The 23,729-nt window shown below is 51.2% G+C and overlaps 1 protein-coding gene across 1 annotated transcript; it reads left to right on the top strand.

Moving 5' to 3' along the window:
* The first annotated feature begins 3,165 nt into the window (after window positions 1-3,165).
* On the top strand, window positions 3,166-22,462 carry CSDC2 (cold shock domain containing C2). Its single transcript, XM_065404525.1, has 4 exons — window positions 3,166-3,288; window positions 15,350-15,615; window positions 17,291-17,413; window positions 18,282-22,462. Exons 2-4 carry the CDS (start codon window positions 15,440-15,442, stop codon window positions 18,442-18,444), a joined length of 462 nt encoding a protein of 153 aa, XP_065260597.1. The 5' UTR covers window positions 3,166-3,288; window positions 15,350-15,439; the 3' UTR covers window positions 18,445-22,462.
* Window positions 22,463-23,729: the final 1,267 nt, after the last annotated feature.

Genomic DNA, 23,729 nt, shown 5'->3' with positions numbered 1-23,729 from the left:
CATGCCCCCCCCAGTGGTTGAGAACCACTGCTCTAGTCCATCTTTGCCATGGCTTTAATTTCCTCCTTTCCTTTGTTTGTGGTGAGGCTTCCAGGGCCAGCTCCAGGGTTTTTGCCACCCCAAGCAGCCACCCCCCTCCCCCCTCGCAAAACAAAAAACAAACAAAGAAACAAACAAGCCGCGATCGTGATCTGCGGCACTTCGGCAGGAGGTCCTTCGCTCCGAGCGGGAGTGAGGGACCCACTGCCGAATTGCCGCCGAAGAGCCGGACGTGCCGCCCCTCTCTGGTGTGGCCGCCCCAAGCACCTGCTTGGTAAACTGGTGCCTGGAGCCGGCCCTGGAGGCTTCAGATTAGGTTGCAGTCAGTATGACTATCCCATAGTGACCCATTGTGCTAAGGTTTCCACCCTGCCTGACTTTTGAGCAGACTATCCCATGTCTTGGGACCCTTATCAGGCCTCTCCCTGAAGGAGCCCAGCCCTGCCTGTGGAGGCAGGCTCCAATGAGATGCTCCCCGCTGCCCTGGCGCTCCTGACTCTGCTGCTGCTCCTTAGCCCAGAGGCAATGGGTGGGGTGGTCACATGCCACCCCCCCCCTTGAAATTGTGCTCCCTCCCATCATCGAGTTACATGTCAACTCTGTTGGCAGATTACGCCTGAGGGAATTCTGTGTGTGTGCAGAATTCATGTGCCATGCAGAATTTTTTTCCCCACAGAAAATACATTCTGCTGGAGAGGTGCTGTAGTCATGTAGTCCCAGCTGTGGATAGGGGAAAGAAGAGGTTGCCTTCCTCACAGTGCCCTGCTCATGGGGCACAGGATATAGAATCATAGAATGTCAGGGTTGGAAGGGACCTCAGGAGGTCATCTAGTCCAACCCCCTGCTCAAAGCAGGACCAATCCCCAGATAGATTTTTGCCCTAGATCCCTAAATGGCCCCCTCAAGGATTGAACTCACAACCCTGGGTTTAGCAGGCCAATGCTCAAACCACTGAGCTGGGGGGGGGGACAGACAGCATGGGGCACATGGGGCTGGTGGGGAGTCACAGACTGGGGTTCAGAAGGGCTAGTGGGGGCAGTGGTGCTGGAATAATTTGTACTGTGTGTGTGGGGAGGGGGGGGAAAGAGCTGAGAGCCATTGAATCAAACTGTAAACCCTGTATATGATGGAAACCTCTTCAAGCCAGGGGGTGCTTCAGCACCTATGTTTGAGCACCAAGGGGGGGGGCAGACTGGGGTGGGGGCTGAATGGGGGTGCAGGGACACATAGGGCTGGGGCACTCTGGGGCTGGGAGGGGGGGTCACATGCTACCTGGCACTCAGGGGGTGGGAGGTGGGGGGGCTCTGGCAGGGCCTCAGGCAGGAGGAGCGAGGCCTTGGGTGGGGGCTAGCCTCCCCGAGCAGGCTAGTCACCTGCTGTCCAGATGCAGATGTTCCTGACTGAATAGGAGAGGCTAGGGGTCAGCCAGCATCTTCACAGTGGAGGCTCCCTAACAAGCCCTCCCTGTCCCCCCCAAAAAACTGTTCCTTATTTCTCCCACCCATATCCAACAACCCTGTAAGTTCACACCCAGGCTCCTTCCCAGCAATTACTTGACTCTCCCTCCGCTCCTCCGTTATCCCTGACTTCTAAGCCTTTACACTGCTTCTGAGGGATGCGGGAAATATGGTTCTGTACTGGAGTTTAAATGAGTTATTACCCAGAGTTCTGTATGAATAGGCCTAGTAGGGAATCTACTTGTCAAAAAACATTTCCTGAATCTCTTGTGTTTTCTGTATTGTTACAGATGTACTTGCTGACAGGTATTTAGAAATAAATTACCAAAATAATTGAAACTTGCATGATTATATTGTTGTTTTGACAAATAAAACACGCAGAACTTTGCCAAATTTTAAAATACTGTGCACAGAATATTTAATATCTTGGCGCAGAATTCCTCCAGGAGTAGCAGCTGTAGAATGCCATGGGACTGCTGAGTGCTACTTTACATCCCATCAGCTGCCTGTGTGGCTCTTTCTGTGACTGCCTCAATCTCTGCCTCCAGTGGCTCTTCCTTGTTCTTACAAAATGTCCCTTCAGCCCATCCACCTAGGCCAGGGACAAGAAGGTTGCATGGGAGAGTCCTGGTTGTCATGGGTCTGCCCCACGGCCTCATGAAACTACTGAAGAATCCCAAAGAAGTGACAACACAGAGATTGAAGTGTCGCATGATGAGGCGTCAAGGAACAGGTGGGAGATGCTAATCGAAAACAGCGTTGGCTCTGCCAGCAACTTCCTGTGTTTCCTTCCTGGCTAATGCAGATATTTGTGTCTTTTGGAATGAGATTTTTTCCTCCCCAACACTTGGCTTCTCCTTCTGCCGGAGCTTGCTTGTGATGTTCCTCTCTCACGGCCACAGAAGTGGTCGTGATGTTACAGGCGTTGTGTTGGGTGACTGACTGCCCTCCAGGATTGACTGGGGGAAGGCGGAGAAGGTGGGACCCCAAGGGAGAGGAAGAGACTTGGGCGGTGGGGAAGATAATCCCTTTAGTTTCAAATGCCAATATCTGAGCAAATGTAGCAAAGGGAAATGATGCTACAATAATCCCAAATGCCGAGCAGGCGGAATAGACAGAGATTGGTTTTAGATAAATGTTAAGCTTTGTCATTCTATCGGGGTGGGGGTTGCGTGGCTTGAGGAGTGTGACTGCCAGTGACAATTCAACAATGTCTTAGGCGGGGGAGTGACAATTAGAACCCACGGGAGATGGGGTTAGGCCAACAGAATATTATCTGATTTGGAGTCTGGCCAGGATCTTATTGTGAACAACCCTAATTTTGAGACGTGCCCTGGGATCTGTAATGACCGCCAGTGACCAGAGCCCTGGCTTCCTGTCCTTTGTAAAAGACTGGGGCAGAGGTGAGCAGGCTTCTACTGTGGTCCGGTCCATTTTGGAGCCTGTCTCTTGAGTCCCCAGCCCCCGCCTCGCTGCGTATTAGGTGGCAGCAATCCCTGGCTGTGTCACGCAGCGGTGCGGCTGGGGGGTTGGCACGGATTCCCCTCCTTCAGCCTTCTGTGTTGTTTTGCAGCACGCTGGGTGGTGTTTCACAGAGATAGGAAGCAGTCCCTCTGCCAGATCTGTGCTCAGTGCTGCGTGTGGGAGGGGAGGGGAGCACACATAGGAAGGGTGGAGGGGCCGTCCAAGGCCACGGGAGCAGACAGGAGAGAGGCAACGCTGTTACTGGGGCACAAACCAGCCTGGAGGATTGACCCTTGGATCCAGCAAGAGCCTGGCAGAGGCAGAGGAGGTGAGAAATCACTGCTGCGGGGGCTGATCTGGAAGCCGGGGGGGGGGGGGGGGAGAAAGGCAGGTGTTGGCTTAACGTCTAGGAACAAAGAGGATCATCCAGTGAGGCTTGTTTGCAGACTCCCTTAGGGATGGAGTCTCCAAGTATAAGTGTCTGATAGACAATTTGATGGCACCCCTGTGAGACTCTTGGCAGGGAGAGGGCAAGCCCTCAATGGGAGTGGGTCACTGGAGGGCACGGACAGTCCAAATGAGAGCTCGGGGACAGTTCTGAGGCAAGCTGCCTAAGCTGGTCTGTGGTACAAAGTAATGAAGTGCCATTATCCAGCAATGAGAGACAAGCCACTTCTTGGAGATCACTGTACGTCCCAGAGGAAATCCAGCTTGCTCTTCTGATCTCCCCTCCCCACCTCTTCCCGAGTCTGAGGGCAGGATCTGAGTGTGGGGGCGGAGGGAGCCCTCGGACATTGTTAGAATTCAGATGCCAGAAGAAGGGCGGGGTGGGGCGGGAGCCATTAGTTTATTTCAGACTGATCTGAGTGATCTCCCATTGGGGGAGATCTTGGGGCACTCAAAGGTCCTTCATTTAGTCTGACATCCCCCATGGGGCTGCTTCTTGCACTGAGGGACTTTGGAGGGGGTGTGTGTGCGCCCAGTCCCTGCACCTGCCTCCAGTTAGTTCTGGTGCCTGCATGCTGGAGGTGTGCCTGACTAGCAGAGGGTGGAGGGTGTTGGGGGGGGGGGGGGGGGAAGGGGGATGGGACTTGTCTGTATGTACACAACACTATTTCAGCCTTGATTACTGCACTGCCTTGCTTCCTGCAGGGATTAGGGCAGGCAGGGAAGGTGCTTTGTTGGGACTGTGCCACTCGCCGCTGTGCACGTCCTCTCCGTGACGTAGCCTTTTCCAGCACACGGCTGTTTCTGCCTTTGCTGCCCAAAGAGCAGGTCGCACGTTGGCCTGCAGGCCTGGATGGCTGAGGGGACTGATATGACACCCAGCCTGTCGCTTCTCAGCTGCTGGCTCAAGTGACCCCTGAACTGGCAGTGACTCAAAGCTGCTGACTGTTCTATGGTCCATGTGTAAAGACTTGTGGTGGGTTGGAGGGGGTGTCAGCTAATTTCCTAGCAGACAGGGGTCCTTGTTATAAAGAGCTCCCAACACACTTGGCTCCCTTCTTGACTATTTGAGCAAAGAGGCCAGAGATTGAGGGATGAGTCCTGCTCCCATTGCCATGAACATGGAGACAGACCTCTCCTCTAGCCCAGATCAGGAGGAAGGCCTGGTCCGTGTGGGTCGGGAAGCCAGCAGTGCCACTCCCCACACTGTATCTGTTCTGTGGCTATACAGGATACTACTCCAATGCTACCACCCCAAGTGCTCAAAGCAGGAGCGTGGCTTAAAAAATTCGAATAATAACAAATACTGGGTTCTTGTTCTTTGCCATCTGGGTTTTGAGCCTTTCGGTGACGCTATCGTCATGTTTTCGCACATTTCTCTGCAACCAGGAGAGCTAGAAACTTTCTTTTAAAAGAGAGCTGAGATTCTCTTGTAATCTCTTGGCTCCATCAGCTGGAGCTTTATGCAAAACGCCAACTAGTGCAAGTCATCTGATAAAACCAGGTGTTGGCAACACTGCCATGCTCTAGGGCTGGACAGCATTCAATTCATACCTGAAAGCTGCTGCTGCGTTGTCGCCTGAGAACTTCCCCACCCCTCTTCTCATTCACTACCTGAGAAGCAGGGAATGGATCTGTCACTAGATCTGGTGACATATGACCCTACATTCCCCTAAGATACAGCACCTGAAATGCCAGCTGTATCTTAGCAAAGGCCTACAGTGACGTGCTTGCTTCTTCTTGGAGGCTGGTCACATGCCTTCAGAGAAGGCAAACCTGGCAGATCTGCATCTAAAGTGGTGGACACCAAGGGAAGGGAAGGAGGTAAAATCGGGGTTGATCAGTGTCCTTAATTGGATTGAAAGCACTGGTCTCAAGCAGGCACAATACAAGCAGGTGCTGTGCAACCTTTTGCGCAGCTCTCCCAATGCATTTCAGTTGTGAGCTGCAGCATCCCCTGCTACTGCAGACCTGACCCTGTCCTTGCATCTGTCAATATACCTCCGTCTAGACATTTGGAAGGTGCAGATCGCTGTGGTGTCTAGGCACCAGAATAGGAATGAAGTGATGCAAGAACATTAGCATAAGAGATTCCAAAGCAGAAAACTCTGCAGTGCAGCTTACTATGTCCCTTCCTGCTGTTCTAGCCCTGGGGCCCTGCTCTTCCTCCACCCAGCTCTCTCAATGCATTTTGACTAATCTGTTTTCCCTACTGGGGCTCCCTCCCCCCGCCCCCCCCCTCCAGCTCTGTAAGTGTGCTGCTGTTTTACCCCAAGCAGGCCTGGTCACAGATGGCTGATCAAAGCTTTTTTGACTAAAAGAAAAGGGGGCTCAGCGAGAGGGTTCTGGCTTAGGCCCAAAGAGGGTTGCAGTAAGGTATTGTGCCCTGATAGCCCCAGGCCATGGGGCCTCTCGTATCTCTGTCCCTGTGGCTCCACCCCCACTTGGATTGGTGATGGCAGGAGGACCCCCACTCCCTTCCCAGAGAGACAGGGGCAGCAATATGGGGCCTCTTCTTCCCCACCCTCCAGAGGACAGCAGGGATTCTGTCTTCTCTGCCCTCTGGAGAAGCAGGGGTGGCAGACTGGGATCCCCCTAGTACTTAACTCAGCAACCAGGATCTACCTGCTTGGGTGAAAGGGCAGGGCCCCTTACACTCTTTCCTGTCATACCCATAATCCCTTATTGGGGTGATGTTAGCAGGGTTCTTCCAGAGCCAGATAAGAAGCCGGGGGCAGTTCACACCTCTCAGAGCCACTGTTCCAGGCTGGCTGCAGACCCCAGCAGATGGCTCTAGATTGCTAAATGTGACCCAAGCATAACCAACCATAAGGGCTAGAAACTCTTATTTTAAAAAAAGCTGCCCTGCTGATGTAATCATGTGACTCCAGAAACTGGGGGCCCTAGATGCACCCCTGTAGTGCTGCTGTCTTAATCCGGCTGCCGGGCTAAATCCAGATCTGATCAGGTTTCAGAACTGGTGTGCTCTTGGGTCTCTGTGTGTGTCCTGTAGCTCTTAGAATGGAGCGGGCCAGAGGAGGCTGTACAGCACCATTTTGTAGCAACTGCTGCTTCCCCATAGGGGAGAAGGAAGTGGAAATAGTCCCCTCTGCCGAATGTAGGAGCCAGAGGGCTCTGGTGCAATCTTTGGAGTGATGCTGCAAGAAGTTACCTAATCCTGACGTTTCATTTCAGTGGAAGTAGATGACATTCTACAAACAGTCAAAAAAGTCCCCGTCTCTCCCCCCCCCCCCCCCCCCCCATGCTATGATGTGAGCCAGTCTGGTTCCAGTGAGAGGAAAATGGTAGGAGGCAGGAAAGGTGGATGGGGCTGGGAGAAGGGACAGTATAGCAAATTTGTGGCCATTTGGAACTTTGTTGTCTCTCTGCTGCCCACTGACTATTTAGAAGGGATGTGGAAGGGGTGGGGGGATGGCTAGGAAGTCAGGGAAGGACCCAAGGATGGTTTGAAGTGGTTAGGAACATGGCAAGGAAGCCACCAAAGAGGGTGGGAGTGATGCTGAGTTGTGATCTCTGCCTGCCATAGCTGTGCTGGCAAAAGCCTCTCTTGTCAATGTGGCTATACCAGTGAAAGCACAGCTTTGCCAGTACAGCGGTGCCCACGTTCGAAGCACTTTGCTGGTATATTGGGAAAGCACTCCTAGCATAGACCAGGCCCACTTCCTAGAATGAGAGCAGCATGGCCTCAGTATTCAGGACCCAGGGAAGCTGAGTAAAGAGTTTGGGGGGATCACAAGTGGCAATGGCAGTTGTTCAGATGGGAAGTGGTTAAGGCATGGATACAGGTGTCGTCTGGGGCAGAGCCAGGATGAATGCTGGCAGCGTTCTGGGCTCAGCAACTTGCAGAGAAAACAAAACATGTGGGAGGAGGGTGGGAGACTGCTCGACTCGGCTTCTTTCTTCCTGAAACTGGAACTGACCTAGAAAACTTCCCCAAAACCCTCCGTACCTTCTCTTTTCAGAGTGGAGGGGAGGGGACCCTCTTTATCCGTGCACCAAGGACTCTGTTCCTATCTCAGGAGGCTATGCACGAGTTTGGAACTGAATTTCAAATCTCTGGCTTTCCTGGGGTGTTAAATGAGCCCAGCTGGAGGTGGTGCTGGTGGTTTAATTACAAACTGGGGGCATGGAGCTCAGGTAGCCTTTCAAAGCTTTGTTCCCCAACACACGCAAACTGCATCTACCCATGAGCCCCACCAAGCCAGGGGGTATCTTTCTCTTACCCCTCCCCTGGACAAAAGTTACTTTTCCTTCTGGAATCTGACAGCATCATGTTCGCAGCCTCTGTACAACTGCCCTGTTTCCCATGCCCACAGCATGGTGCAAGTGCTTGGGAGGATAGGATTAACATTCAAAATGATCTGGACAAACTGGAGAAATGGTCTGGAGTAAATAGGATGAAATTCAATAAGGACAAATGCAAAGTACTTCACTTAGGAAGGAACAATCAGTTGTACACATTCAAAATGGGAAATGACTGCCTAGGAAGAAGTACTGCAGAAAGAGATCTGGGGGTCATAGTGGACCACAAGCAGAAAGTACTGCGGAAAGAGATCTGGGGGTCATAGTGGACCACAAGCAGAAAGTACTGCGGAAAGAGATCTGGGGGTCATAGTGGACCACGAGTCAACAGTGTTATACAGTTGCAAAAAAAGCAAACATCATTCTGGGATGTATTAGCAGGAGTGTGGTAAGCAAGATACGCGAAGTAATTCTTCCGTTCAACTCCACTCTGATTAGGCCTCAACTGGAGTATTGTGTCCAGTTCTGGGCGCCACATTTCAGGAAGGATGTGGACAAATTGGAGAAAGTCCAGAGAAGAGCAACAAAAATGATTAAAGGTCTAGAAAACATGACCTATGAGGGAAGATTGACAAAAAATTGGGTTTGTTTAGTCTGGAAAAGAAGACTGAGAGGGGACATAACAGTTTTCAAGTATGTGTAAAGCTCTTACAAGGAAGAGGAAGGAAAAATGGTCCTATCCTCAGAAGTAAACCAGAACAAGAAGCAATGGGCTTAAATTGCAGCAAGGGAGGTTCAAGTTGGACATTAGGAAAAACTTCCTAACTGTCAGGGTGGTTAAGCACTGGAATAAATTGCCTAGGGAGGTTATGGAATCTCCATCATTGGGGATTTTTAAGAGCCGGTTGGACAAACACCTGTCAGGAATGGTCTAGATAATTAGTCCTGCCACAAGTGCAGGAGACTGGACTAGAAGACCTCTTGAGGTCCCTTCCAGTTCTATGTTTCTATGGTGGACAGCTACTCACGTGGAGCATGTCCTGGAAATCCACTTACCCGCACTGCATGAGGGCATGGTCACTTTTATCCTAACTGGTGCCAGTTAAGTTCTGTTTGGGATGATTTCAGGCATGTGATTAGATAAAGCTAATACATTCGTCTCTGGCATATCCATAGAGCTGCTACCTCTGAAGGGGTCTGCCGCACCAGAGGCCTAGGAGTCACTCATTCGCTGCTGCAGTGCAAAGGCCTTTGAACTGGACCATGGCAGCAGTTTAAATGCAGAGTCATAGGACAGTCTGAGGTGTGAAATATACCCCAGCTCCAACTGAAACTACCATTGGGATTTGCCCAGGACCCCCCTCCATTTGGGAAGGGTGAGCTCTCCCCACATCTTAAAGTGAATGCAGCTTAAAAACAAAACAACCCCCAAAGTGATGCATCCACAACAGCTGCCTCCCGGTGACATCACATATGCACATCAAATAGAGGCCACTGAATTGCCCAACAGGATAGCAATGTACAAAAAATAACCTCTCTAAATGCCTCTTGCGCCATCAGAGCTAGCATTACTGTGCAACTGGGCCAAGTGCCAAAAACAGTTGAGATCGCACTCACATGGTGATTTCAAAATGAGTAAACAACTAGCTCTGGGATTCTGATAATGCAGGGGTGGGCAAACTTTTTGGCCTGAGGGCCACATCTGGGTATGGAAATTGTATGACAGGCCATGAATGCTCACAAAATTGGGGGTTGGGGTGTGGGAGGGGGTGAGGGCTCCAGCTGGGGGCTCTGGAGTGGGTTTGGGGTGCAGGAGGGTGCTCTGGGCTGGGACCGAGGGATTCAGAGGGGGATCAGGGGTTGGGGTGCAGGAGGGCATCGGGGTGCAGGCACAGGTGCCAACTTCTCATGGCGCCAGTGGGTGCTCGCGCACCCCCCACCCCCAGCCCTGCCCTGACTCCACCCCGTCCCACTCCTGTCCCGCCCCCATTCCAACCCCTTCCCAAAACCCCGCCCTAACCCCGCCCCCTCCCTGCCCCTATTGGACCCCTCCCCAAATACCCATCCCGGCCCTGCCTCATCCCCTGAGTGCGCCGTGCTCCCCCTCCTCCCAGGCTTGTCACGTGAAACAGCTGTTTTGCAGTGGCAAGCGGTGGGAGCGAGGGGAAAAAAGCAGCCACTTGTCGTGCTCAGGAGGGGAGGAGGAGGCAGAGGTGGAGGTGAGCTGGGGCAGGGGGGTGCAGTGGGGAGCCAGCCCCGGAGCACCCACGGAGTCGGCACCTATGGGTCCAGGCTCTGGGCAGCGCTTAGCTCAAACAGCTCCCAGAAGCAGCGGCATGTCCCCGCCCCTCCGGCTCCTATGCAGAGGCGCGGCCAAGCGGCTCTGCACGCTGCCCTATCTGCAGGCGCCGCCCCTGCAGCTCCCATTGGCTGTGGTTCCCAGCCAATGGGAACTGTGGGGGCAGCGCTTGGGTCCGGGGCAGCATGCGGAACCCCCTGGCTGCCCCTACGCATAGGAGCCAGAGGGGGGACATGCCGCTGCTTCTGGGAGCCATGCGGAATGGGGCAAGCCCCAGACCCTGCTCCCCGGCAGGAGCTCGAGGGCTAGATTAAAACATCTGGGGGGCTGAATGCAGCCCCCGGGCCATAGTTTGCCCACCCCTGTGATAATGGCTCTGATTCTGATTTCAGCTGAGGCCAGATCGCCCACAACAGTATCTGATTTCTCATCCTTAGTGTAAAGTCCGGCACCTGAGTGTTGCCAACTCTTGCAATTTAATTGCTTGTCTCTCTGAATTTGCTGTCTGTCTTAAAGCCCTAGCTTTATTACGTGAGACTTTCTAGCCTTCGTGGCAGCAGATAGAAGCTTGAGAACATGAACCCTTAAGGTTCTAAAAACAGAAGGTCCTCCCCCCCTCAATTTTTAAACATCTCATATTATGCCAATCTCACAATTCCTGATTTTTGAATGTGTGGGGTTGGCATTCCTGCATATATAGAACTGGAAGGGACCTTGAGAGGCCATCTAGTCCAGTCCCCTGCACTCAAGGCAGGACTAAGTATTATCTAGATCATTCCTGACAGGTGTTTGTCCAACCTGCTCTTAAAAAACCCCAATGATGGAGATTTCACAACCTCCCTAGGCAATTTATTCCAGTGCTTAACCACCCTGACAGTAAGGAAGTTTTTCCTAGTGTCAAACCTAAATCGCCCTTGCTGCAATTTAAGCCCATTGCTTCTTGTGCTATCCTCAGAGGTTAAGAAGAACAATTTTTCTCCCTCCTCCTTGTAACAACCTTTTATGTACTTGAAAACTGTTATGTCCCCTCTCTGTCTTGTCTTCTCTTCTCCAGACTAAACAAACTCAATTTTTTTCAATCTTTCCTCATAGGTCACATTTTCTAGACCTTTAATCATTTTTGTTGCTCTTCTCTGGACTTTCTCCAATTTGTCCACCACATCTTTCCTGAAATGTGGTGCCCAGAACTGGACACAATACTCTAGCTGAGGCCTAATCAGTGCAGAGTAGAGCAGAAGAATTACTTCTCATGTCTTACTTACAATACTCCTGCTAATACATCCCAGAATGATGTTTGCTTTTTTTGCAACAGTGTTGCACTGTTGACTCATATTTAGCTTGTGGTCCTCTATGACACCCAGATCCCTTTCCGCAGTACTCCTTCCTAGGCAGTCATTCCCCATTTTGTATGTGTGCAACTGATTGTTCCTTCCTAAATGGAGTACTTTGCATTTGTCTTTATTGAATTTCATCCTATTTACTTCAGACCGTTTCTCCAGATCATACGTCTTTCTGAAGAGCCACCTGACATCATCAGGCACAGAGGAGCTTAAAATCTGCATGGAAACCTTTACAATGGGAAACTAGAGAGAGAAACTACTTCTTCCATCCGTTCAAGGTGGATTGGGAAACAAACTCTGTGCTCCCAAAAAAGGGCATCCGGGTGTTGAGTCAACTCTCAATATCCACTTCTGCTCTGTGGTTCAAATCAAAATTAATTGTTAGCGTTATGTTAGTATCTAGTGCCCTGACTGAGATGGGGGGCCCAGTTGTGCTAGACACTGTACAGCAGCACAGAGTCCTTGTCCTGAAGAACTTACAATGTAAATGGCTGAGTCAAAGGGTAGGAGGGGAAATGGAGGCACAGGGAGATTAAGCAACAGGCAGGTCAATGTTCTATTGCCAAGTCCCAGGACAAGCACAACTTTTCTAAAGCAATAAACTGATGGGTTTCTTTAAAAGTTGGACTCTCTCTGGCTCAGTGAAGATGTTATGTGCGTGGGCATGGCCAGGCTGAGTGGGGAGTCTGGTGAATAGTCACTCTGCAGCATGTTTGCCTCGAAAAGGCATAGAATCACAGAAATGTAGGGCTGGAAGGGACCTTGAAAGGTCATCTAGTCCAGTGCCCTGCGCTGAGGCAGGACCAAGGAAACCTAGATCACCCCAACAGGTGTCTGCCCAGCCTGTTCTTAAATACCTCCAGTGATGGGGGTTCCACAACTGCATTGTGACTTTCTATTGCCTGAGTATCCCTGAGGGGTCCCTCCAGGGCTTTCCAGCATCTGGAAAGTGTCTGGGTAAGCCCCTGGTAGAAGAGGAAGGATGGGGCACGGGTACCTCAGCTTACAGAACCATCACTAGATACCGTTCTAGCTCTTTTTCTTTCTGGTGTGGGGAAAAAATAACTTGAGATGATTAGCTTAGCTATAGGAGATTAAGTGGGAAGGCAACGGAAATGGAGAAGACCGTTAAAAGAAAGAGGTGGTGACAACAATGTAGTGGACGTCAATGCCAGTTTGTGAGGCACAGCATGAATCTGGGACGACAAGACAAAAACGGAGATGATTCTATTCAATGGAACAGCTTCCATGGGGTTCACTTTCCTTTGGCTAATTTTGAGTTGGCCCATTCTACGTGCCTTGATGTTCACAAAGCTTACGGAGATGGGTTGGGAGGGAGGATAAGGGTTTGTTTCCTCCAACGGCAGATGCATTTCTGAATGCTAGTATAGAAACTCTTATTCGTATTCCAGTAGCACCTAGATCCCAGCAGAGACCGGGGGGTGGGATTGTGAGGGGGGCATTATGCCCATACTGACCTCTCAAATCTACTCGTGGGATTTAGAAAACAATGGGAGAGATTTTCAAAAGGGCCAAAGAGATTTGGATACTCAACACCCACTGAAAACCAATGGGAGTTGTGCTCCTTAGGCTAGGTTTACACTAGAAAAGGTGTGTTGGTATCTCCTGGGGTGGATGCAGCTTAAGTTGGCAAAGGAGTGTTTTTGCCAGTAGAGCTTATACTGGTTCCCAAAGCAAAATAAGCTACGCTGATAAAAGCACTTTGTGGTGTGTTGGAATGTAATAACAATGGAAAATGTCAGAATAACTGGCTCCAATGGAATTATTTAATCAAAGATTCATACAGCACCGCACAGGATACAGAAAGAAAACATGTCTTCCCACACCATGTAGATGGTGAAGAGAAGGTAGTTTGGGCCCTTCCTCTGTACCTGCTGGAATGCTGGCAGCGTTCATTCCCAATCTAACTCCCCAAACCTCTGTCCCTTTATAGGGTGTGAGACAAAGAAATGCCTTTTTGGAGGGAAAAATACTTTCCCATGATTAGTTTCACCCTGTTTTGCTTTTGATACCTTATCTTACCTAATTACTTATGGCATTTCTGTCATGGCTGTCCCAGGTTCCATGACTGAGTTAGACTAAAGGGCTTTCTGATCTGGTCATTATTACTGACACCTGTGGCAACTGGCAGTTCTTAATGAGTTAAAAACACCTTTCAGTGGGTCATTATTTCACCCCTTACAGAAAACATTTGCAATCACAAGTACCTCTTATTGCTCAGAGAACATAATTAGATCATAAGCATTCCTTACAAATTACCCAGTCTTATTTATTATAACATACTTCTGTAAGTACCTTTCATTAGTTTTGAGGGGTCCCTTCCCTGGGTGTCTGGCTGTATTAGTAAGGTCAGGGTAAAAGATTATACACATTCCATTACTGAATTCAGTGTTTCCTTCACCCATTAGGTTCAATTGAAGGACAAAGTACTTTTCCATTTCAGTAGATATAAGGCACTAAATATTTTGATTCACGACATAAAGAGGACTTTGGTTAGCATATAACAATGATGAGAGTTTAACATTATAAATCGTAAAGCTAATATTTACTACCAACTTTTATGCTGGTACAACCACTGCTACACTAGGCCTTTTGCTGGTATAGAAATGTCACACAAAAATCCCACCCCAACTGAATTTACTATACCCGCAAAAGTTTCTAGCGTAGCCCTGCCCTAAACCACATCTGAAAAGTCCCACCCCATATGTCTAACCAGTGGGAGTTACCAGTAGCTCTGTTCTATAGGATGAAATTTTCAAAGCCTGCTACGGGATTTAGCTGCACAGCTCACATTCATTGCAATGGAGGTAGTGGAGCTAAATCCTCCTAAATTCACCAGGCAAGTTGTTGGGGAAATTCCTCCCCAGCCCCTACCTAGAGAATATCTGAAGGTTCCTTCAAGCAGAAGTACAAGGTTTTGATCCCTCCCGCAGCTCTGACTCTCAACAGTAAAGGGATTGGAGATGGGTCCCTCAAGACGACAGCAAAGTCAATAAAATTGGGTCAAATGGGCAGCCAGCGGCAGTTCTTGCAGCTCTATCCAGCCTAGTCGCTTTCTGGATGGGGCCCATCTCTCCAAGGACATGGGTCCCTGCAGCAGCAGCCACAGACGGATATTTTCTAACCACAAGGGGGGGAAGGGGGGAGAGATTACCTTGATTTCCCCCCCACCACCACCTTGGATTACAAACTGTACCCAGTGCTTAAGTGATCTGACAAATGTATGTAGGGGGTCTCATCACGCCCATATGTGTCCATTCACCTGTCCAGCAAGTGATTCTGGCCCCACCAATTCTGTCCCCAGCCTCACCTCTGCTCCTCCTGCAGCTCCTGGGGTTCTTTACCTCCCTTTCCCAGGCCAGTGAGGGGTGGGAACAGGGTCCCCTCTGCCCCTTCCCAGGCTGGATGCTGCAGGGAGGGAGGGGGGTGGAGCCATGACCGTCCTATTGCTCACAGGAGCCGAGGAGGATTTGGGACTACCCAGAGCCGCTGGCTGCTTTCCACTTTTTCCTTTGCCCTCCCCTCTTGTGAGAACAGTGTGGGTTCCAGAGGGGAGGGGCGATATGGGGGGGGGTGATGAGTGGGTTGTGCCTGCATCTGTGGGGGTGTGGAGCCCAATCTGGCGGCCGCAGGAGCGATACGACACAGGAGCTTTTGTAAAAAGCTGTGCTTAAAGCATGCCCCACTGTGACCCAGCTTGATTTCAAAAACAACCACCACCCTTGTCCCCAGGTCTGCGACCCATTCCCACCCTGCCCGCACCTCCATGCTGTTACAGCGCACTGGGGCTTTGGGGTCTGTACAGACTCACAGGGAACGCCACCGCCTACCATTTTGCTAACATCACCTCTACAGCACCGAGCTTCTCCTTGCTGATCTCCAGCTCAAGCACTGGCCAGGCCTGGCCCTGTTCATCCTATGAGATAGGATGCAATGAGAGAGAGGGGGGCAATTGGCTGCAGAGTACACTGTCTGTTCCCTGTATGTTAGACCCTCTCTTTCTCTGCTTTGTACCATAGGTTGAAGTAAGAGCCAAAACTGTGAGCTCGCTCTCTCCTTCCTGTTGCCACTTTCCCCTCCAAAAGACGGATCATCCTGCCAGCCACGCCATGTCGTCAGACCCAACCACCCCTCCGACAGTCCCAACCCTCCACTCTCCGAAGTCGCCTGTCTGGCCCACCTTCCCCTTTCACCGGGAGGGAAGTCGGATCTGGGAGCGGGGCAATCTTCTCCTCCGGGACCTGCCCAGCCCCCTCCCCACCAAAAGAACCAGAACATACTCTGCGTAAGTATCTGGCTTATGCTGCTGAGGGTCGGACGGGGTGGTCACTGCACAAGGGGCAATAGGGCAGAGTATAAAAATCTTGTGAACAGCTCCAATGTGGGGGAGCAATGGGAGAGATTGTAGCTGCTGTTTGTGTGTGATCACACCCAGACACCCACTGGGGCGGTCTCCCTTTGCTGGTTCAACCACAGTAGCTCACAGACAAGCAGGTATTCCCGGAGCTGTGCTGACCTGGATGATGCATATACACAAGGACTAGGAAGCCAGGGGAGGCACGGCTGTGAAGAATGTGTTTTTGAGTGTGTGCTGCAGACAGGGGAACAGCTTATGTGTAACTGAGCTGGCACTTGCCCTGTGGTCTCTGCGAAGGGGTACGTGTGCATGTATTGTTACACCCCAACAATGCTCATGGTGAGCAAACTCAAATCCGTGTCCCCGGGTGCCCTAGGCAAGGAGGGGATCTGAGGCCTCCACAAATAGCTCCCTTACTTCCACCCACCCAGCTGGTTCCCTACTGTCATCTCCTCCTCTAAACAGAGATAGCAGTACCCACTCAAAAGCACACGGCAGGTGCATCTAACTTCAGCCCCCCTCTCTCCTAGAACCCTCTGCACTAGTTAGTGATGCTTCAAAGGAGGTCCTGAGGTAACAGATGCAAAGGATTCTAGGCTGCCAAGGACCCCTCCCCCACATACCCCTCCCCCTCAACTGAGTAAAAATGGGAGCTGCCCCTTAGCAGGAGTGGGGGAGCAGATTGGCAGATGCTCCAGGGCTGGTGAAGAGCTGTCTGGGACTGGCACTTTGGTGGGTGATTGGCACTCAGAGTGCTATTCCAGTGGTGCCGCTGTGGCACCCTGGGCTGCTGCCTCCCTAGCTGGTGGCCACCTGACATGGTGAGTGTGTGGCTGAGTCCCCCTCCTCCCCCCCCGTGTGCAGCACATGGAGCAGAGGTTGAGAGAAGTGCTCTGTGTGGCATAGGGGGCCCAGCCCTTTCAGTCGCGTAGTGACTGATCTACCTGCCCCCCTTGAAGGGAGGCTATTGACTGGCTATGGTCTGTTAATTTTGTAAATAGCTGCCTGATTTCTGACCCAAGCTTTTCCTCTTCCACCCCCTACCTCTCCGCTGCAGCGCCAGCAATACCTGGGTCTGACTGGCTGGGTTTGGGATTGTCCGTTGTGGAAAGACACTTCTGGCAGAGGAGAGGGTCCTAAAAATCTGCCTCCTGATTGTAATTGCAACCTTGATCTTCAGCGAGAACGTGATTAACAGTGTCTGTCCTGCTAAACTGAGTGGTGTCCATGGCAACCAGAAGACCCTGTAAACAACTGACACTTTCAAACAAACTCTCTTCTTTATCCCCAGTGTGCGGTTCTAACTCTGGTATTAAGAGCACCAGTCACTTTAGTATCTAGCTTCTTGGCAGATGGAATATATAAAAGATACTCATTACCCCCTGGACTGCCAGTTCAGTGGTCCTGGGAACACAAGACCATGATCCTAATGGTAAGGGACACCATGTTGTTTAGAAAAGTGGCGACACAACCCTCTCCTGGGCTAAAGATGTGGTGAGACTGATTGGTCTGGCTCCTTTAAGTGGCACTGCCCAATGGTGTCTCTTGTGGTACCAACTGTGAGACTACTTCACCTCTTCCCCACTCCTCTCTTCTTCCCTAGGACGGCTCGTGCCTCCGCTGGCCCTGTCTTCAAGGGTGTCTGTAAGCAGTTCTCACGCTCCCAGGGCCACGGCTTCATCACTCCAGAGAAGGGCACAGAGGACATATTTGTACACGTGTCTGAGTGAGTCCTGTGGGGAGTGGGATATAGAGCCTTTCACCTTGAGGGCATTGCTAGGTCTGGGAGGACTGGATGTCTAAGGGGACTGCGAATGGGACAGGATCCTTTAACTTGGAGGTCACTGGTAACAATAGATGGGAATGACCAGAAATTGTTGCCACTTGATGGCTGTTTGGGGCCTGTGAGAAGTGAGTTTGGGCTAGAGGGGCCAGGGGGATCTCAGGTAAGTTTGTTGTGGAGATGCGTTCACATCACACAAATAGCCATGATGACGAGTGTTAACTGAGGCACGAGGGCTAGCTGATGAGATTGGTTATGGAGGCCTAGGACTGGCTAAAATCTCCGGTGGGAGGGACGGGAGGACTCTACTTTGCCCTGCCCCTTTCCAGAACTGGGCTCTCTAGGTTGGAGGCATAGTGTGTGGTGGTGAAGTGCACAGGCTGCTGCTGGCTGGGCAGTACCTGTTCTGGGGATAAAACCTTCTCCAGGAGTCTGAATCCGGCGTCCCACCGCAGCAAAACATTCACTAAGGCTGGGATTTCCAAAGGGGCCCAGGGAGTCAGGGGCCCGAATGCCACAGGCGTGAGCTTGCTTTTGCCCTATTGAAGGACCCCAGATAGCGGGACTCAGCCTGGTGCCAGAGCCCCTCATGGCGTCATCCTGTAGCCAGGGAGAGGAAGGGCTATCACTGCAGCTCTGCCCACCCCTATAGAAAGGGCACAGTTGATGTCAGGTCTTCAGGAATGAAGCATTTGTCCCCACTTCCCCAAGAGCAGCCTGTGACGAAGGACATCACTAGTTCCTGATTATTTTTTTTGGCTTAGGTCTCGTTTCAGCCCCTAACGATCTGCCATGTCTTCCTCTCTTCCAGCATCGAGGGGGAGTATGTCCCCATGGAAGGAGACGAGGTCACATACAAAATTTGCCCCATTCCACCCAAGAACCAGAAGTTCCAGGCTGTGGAGGTGGTGCTCACCAACCTGGCCCCGCACACAAAGCACGAGACGTGGTCTGGCCAAATAATCGGCTCCTAGGCTTTGGGTGGAGTCTACATGGGCTGGCTCAGTCTGGAGGCAGGGTGGGGGGGTGGTGACTAAGTCTGGGACAGCTGGCGTGGGGGGGAGAGGGGCGGGATCACATTTATTGTTTGCAAAGTGACATGTAGCCGTATCCATTCTGTGTCTTTTATAAGATTACATTCTTGTTTGTAACTGTGTCTTCTTGGGGGCAGAGGGAGAGGCAGAGCTGCTTTGGGGCGGATTCCCACTTTCCTACATGTCATGAGCTCGTGTGGTCTCTCCTCAGGGACATGTGCAGAAGCCCCTGCTTTGTGTTGGGAGAGGAGAGGTGTGAACCCAGCAGGAGCTGATGTCAAGTTTATTCTGCTGCCTATGCGATCCAAACTCACCTCTCTTCCCTGATCCCAACTCCTTCAGGAAGCTCCAGATCCCCCATGCAGGGGGCCAGGACAGCCAGTGTTCCAGCCCCCTAACTGCCCCAAAGCAGGCGCTAAGGAGAGCCAGGGGGAATGAGGGGTGGACAGCAATATCCCTGGAGAGAGTGGGCAAGGAGGCACTCATCATTTGAGGGGTAGGGCAGCCCCACAGAGTCTTAAAGAAGCATGTAGATTGAAAGCTCCAATTAGGGGTTCTAGAGTCTTTCCTGGGACTCTCTCACCTGGCAAGAGATGAAATTTATTCCCCCTCCCATCCAGCCAGTGAGGGGAGAAAAGAGGCAAAATGGCATGTACCTCCCCCAGGTCATTTCATACATCTGCCTCCTGGCTCTGAGCAGCTGTGCTCCATGGGCTCTGGATCTGGCCACTGCTCTAGTGAGACTCATTTGCACCCCCTTTGCCTCCTCTCTCTTTAATTTCCCCCCAATACTGGCATCCTGAGCCTGGGGAGTAATAATATACAGGGGGCTGGGTTTTTTGTTTTTTAAGGCAATGGAATGTACCACTGTGCAGGGGGACAGGGGAGTCTTTTAAAATATGAATTAAGTCTCTCTCTCCCCCAACCCTTCCCTCAGATCCCCACACATGTGATTGAGAGTTGCCAAATCTCATTAGTGTGGAGGAAGATGTCCTAAAAACAACGAGGTTAGCTTTGAAAACCTCTTCCTGTCCAGAGCACCAGGAGACTTCGGCTCTAGTCTGTATAAACTCACTGTGGGGCTTCGGGCAAGTCACTTAGGGAACAGGCTCAGAAGGGATCTCGGATTCTTATTTCTTGGTGCTTCAGATTTCAGTGGCCCAATCTGAATCATCTTGGATCTGATGTTCAGAGGTGTTGAGCATCCACAGTTCCCAATCACTTCATCTGGAGTTGTGTGTGCGTGGCACGTCCACAAATCAGGGCCTAGGTGTCTCAGTAGATGCTTTTCTGAACCTTCATCTCTCTGCCTCCATTTCCCCATTGGGATGATGAAGTCTGTTCTCCCTCAGTCCTACCCATTTTGAGGCCTGCACTTTGTAAGTCCAAGTGCTAGTTGGTATTTACAATCTTACTCATACTCCTTTAGAAATCTTCCCCCTTCAGATGTTCACAGGTCAAACAGCTCTGTATAGACGTTTGTGTGGTGTTTATTGTTTTGTGTGTGTGAGAGAGAGAGGAGAGAGACCAGGAAAGAGCATAACAAACCAAGAAGGCAATGGGAATAAATCTAGACTCTAGTTACTGATGTGCTGTCCAGTCATGCAGACTCACCAAATTGTAGGCTAGATGCTGTCTTTAATCCTCAAGAGTGGTCCTCACTAGCTACACAGCTGGATAGTTTCCTGCTTTAGATTAAGTTGATTAACTTATTTAAGCAATTTAATATAATAAATCTTTGCAAATGCAAAATGTAAGATTTTTCTTTTTTAGGAGGCACTCTTCTCAAGTTTCCTCTAGCGTGGTACATTCTGGTTCCTGCTCCCCCATCTCACTCACACACACAAATGCCCATGGTTTGCTCCTGTCTTTAAGCGTCCTAGTTGTTGTGGCAACTCTCTCTCTCTCTCTCTCTGTGACCCTGTGGATTTCCATGGCATAATTGCTGTGGTTGCTATGGTACCATGTTGTGCTGTATGTACAGGTCACGCTCCTGGGACAGGATAGGGAGGATTGTGCCAGGGGTTGACTTGGGCTTGATGGTTGAAGAAGGAACTCTTAATATCCTGATCACACACAGCACCATAGATGCTGCAGATGAAAAAGCCCTGCTATGTTCACCCCCCACCCCGTGATTTCTTGCACTGATAATGGATGGATAGCAGAGCAGAGGTCTGGGCTGGTAGCTACTGCTCTATGCTGCTGCATGGCCAGAGACCTGGGGTTGAAGATCTCTCTGCACTTCTGCTGTGTTTAGAGGTGTTGCAGGTGAAGAAGCACTTTTCTTTGGATGGAGCTGACCTGAGTTTTGGGCTACAGCTCCCCTCCCCTCTTGCTAATGTAAATTCCCTTTGTGTATGTTTGTGTTGCTGGCTGTGGGGCGGGAAGTGAGGGAGATGGAGGAAAGGCATAGGTAGCAGTATGTTCTCAGGGGTAGCAGTTTAGTTGGCTATGCAGTTCATGGTGGGAATTCAGCTGCCTAGGTGTGCCTCCACAGTTACTGCTTCCTCCAGAATACATGGGTCTCTCCAGGCACCTCCCCCTGGAGCATACAGGGTCACTGCTACAACACAAACTTAATTTCTGGTCTTCTTATAAATATCCTGAGTAGGCAAATCTCCCAATGCAGCTGGTCAGGAGTGGGGAGGGGCTCTGTGCAGGGCGTGGCTGGCATGGGTTTGCATATTATGGGCAGGGCTGCAGCTCCGTGCACACTGATACTATCTGCTCCTCGACCTGAATCAACCTTTTGGAGACTCCGTAACTGAACATGTCCTCCTGAGGACTTATTTGGGATGGTCCTCTGGAAAATGCCAACATCCTAAGGGTTAAGCTGCTGGAGCTGAGTGGACATTGCCCAGGCACAGCAACAATGGTGGCATGGGGGGCAAAGTCAGTTTTGCTGCGTGGCAGGATGCCCTCGGGGGGAGTGGATGGGCTGCCTGGTCCAGAGAGCGAAAGCACATGTGCATGAGCAGCACCCGTGTTAGGAGGCAGTGCTGTCAAGTGGCTTGATATGGTGGTTAGAAGGCGGTGTTTGCCCCTCTCTTGCTTCTATTACCATGGAAGTGTGGGTTCTGCCGTAACTCAGAGAGGGGACACCATCCTGCCAGGACTATGCTGAAGCCTAAAATGCCTGACCCTGATATGCTTTGGAGCCTGGCCCAGTATCCATGCATAGCTGAGGTAACTGGTGAGATCAGTGGCCCATCAAGTCTGGTTGGTACACCAGCCCTCCTTTTGCCCCCTATCCAAATGGGTTCAGGCTGCCCCATTGCTATTCTATGGGTGCAGTGTTACACTCCCGGGAGCGAAGTGGGAAGTCCTTGTGAGTCACAAGAGCCTCACTACTCCCCCTCTGAAGCTGAACGGTTCAAGGACTGGGGGTTGTTAGAGCCCCATCCTTCTGCCACTGAAGTCAATGGCAAAACTTGTATTGGTGCTGTTGGGAGTGGGATCTGGCCTATCCCAGAGTGATTCATAATAGGGCTTAACACCCTTTGGAACCCACTGGGCTGTGAGCTCCTGCACATGTGTGCGAGAGAGGTGGAGGAAGGAATGCTGTAGTCTGCTCATCTCATGCAACACCTGCCTCAGCCCTTGAGGACAAACTAATCAGGGGACCAGGTTATTCCCTCTTCCCCACTGGAAGCTCTGTCCTGAATACTGAGGTAGCTCCACCACATCCTCACTGCTGTTCTTTGGTTAAACAGCAGCAGCAACCCATGTCTCCTCCCCGTGGAGCAACAAATGCCAGAAACTGCAGCTCCCTCTTGCATCCCGCCTGGAATGGGCAGCTGGCTTGGCCACGACTAACTCTTTGGTTCTTTTGGAAGTAAACTAAAAACTTAGAAGTGTTTTTTGTGTTTTTTACAACTCTGGCGTGGTTCCCGCCTGTCTGACCTTGTGTCGACTTCTGTAACACTGGCAATAAACCATTCAAAGTGACTTTCCCATGAGTCCTGCCTCTCTCGTCTCTCTTGTGTGGTGGCTCTTTCATCTGTCTGACGTGGGCAGGGCCCTCACTACAGGACTGTCCCCAGGATCCTCAGAGCTGCAGCAGGAGAGAAGTATCTGGCCCCCCTTCTGTTACTAGACCCTGCTAGCTGTTGCTGGGCTTGGCCACAGTGGGTTGCACGAGTACTGAGGTACAAAGCACACAGCGCTCCATGGCCACATTTAATATTTTAATGTTTGTTAAATAAATTTATTTTAAACACTTGGGATCAATTGTACAGGAGCTCCCTGGCTCTATTGCAGATGTGACCAGAGCCACCTGTCTCCTTGGTCACTGACACATCCATCCATGTTCAAACACACACAGCAATAACTCTGAGACACACATTCCTGCTTAATCGTGGTAGATATCAGCTGTGGACAGTACAAGGAGAGTCCTCCTGCATCCCAGAGCACGGGGGAGGCAGAGGGGAGTGCTAATAGGTCCAGCCACCTCATGGCTAGTCAGAGGTATAACACAAAGGAGGCATACTACCTGTTTTGTAGCCCTTCATGGGCTACTGAATGCTCTGTCTCCTGTTGTTGTGAGAAGGGAGGGTTCCCACTTCATGCCCTCTCCACCTGTCACAGTGAGATCAACCCAGCAGGGTTACAAATACAGGGTTAGGAAACAGACATGGAAAAAAACCAGAGATGCTAAATTCTAGACCAACAATTATTCCCATCTTCCCTCTCACGTAACACCATCACCCCCAGTGCACTCCGTGCTAGGGCAGTGGTGACGCAGCTGGGATGGGGTGCTCCTCATGCTTGTGTGCTGATACAAGCCACACCAGGGCATGGTGGTCAGGACTCAGATAGGTGGATTCCCCTTCTTGGCTCCATCTAGTGCTGGCAGAGTAGCCCTCTCAGCTGCTATGTGCCCTGGGGTGTGCAGACCCCCCTCTAGTCCTCTGGGAGGGGTCTGACAACTAGCACCTGGTGAGTATTTCCAGGGGGCAGGAAGAGTGACTACAGGGCTCTAGGAACAGGGGGTGCACACAAGCACTTCCTAGGAACATACCCATGGGGTGTGGTCAAACAGAGGCTCTTCCTCTCCTGTAAGCTGCTGCTCAGGCAGGGCGCAGGCTCTCACCCACCCTAACCACTGCCAAGGAGCCCAGTCCTGCCCCTTCCCTCCACACTTGCATTTGGGCCCTTGCCCACATCAGTGCAGGGCCAGCAATGCCAGTGCTAATGGGAGGCAGCCAAGTCACCCGGGGCCTGCT

Source organism: Emys orbicularis, chromosome 1 (assembly GCF_028017835.1).
Source record: "Emys orbicularis isolate rEmyOrb1 chromosome 1, rEmyOrb1.hap1, whole genome shotgun sequence".
NCBI lineage: Eukaryota > Metazoa > Chordata > Testudines > Emydidae > Emys > Emys orbicularis.
This window is presented reverse-complemented; position numbering and strand designations above follow the sequence as displayed.

Coding starts and splice junctions, on each gene's coding strand:
- CSDC2 (XM_065404525.1), top strand. CDS start 15,440: ATGTCGTCAGACCCAACCACCCCTCCGACAGTCCCAACCCTCCACTCT. Junction 15,616..17,290: donor AGAACCAGAACATACTCTGC/GTAAGTATCTGG, acceptor CTTCTTCCCTAG/GACGGCTCGTGCCTCCGCTG. Junction 17,414..18,281: donor ATATTTGTACACGTGTCTGA/GTGAGTCCTGTG, acceptor CCTCTCTTCCAG/CATCGAGGGGGAGTATGTCC.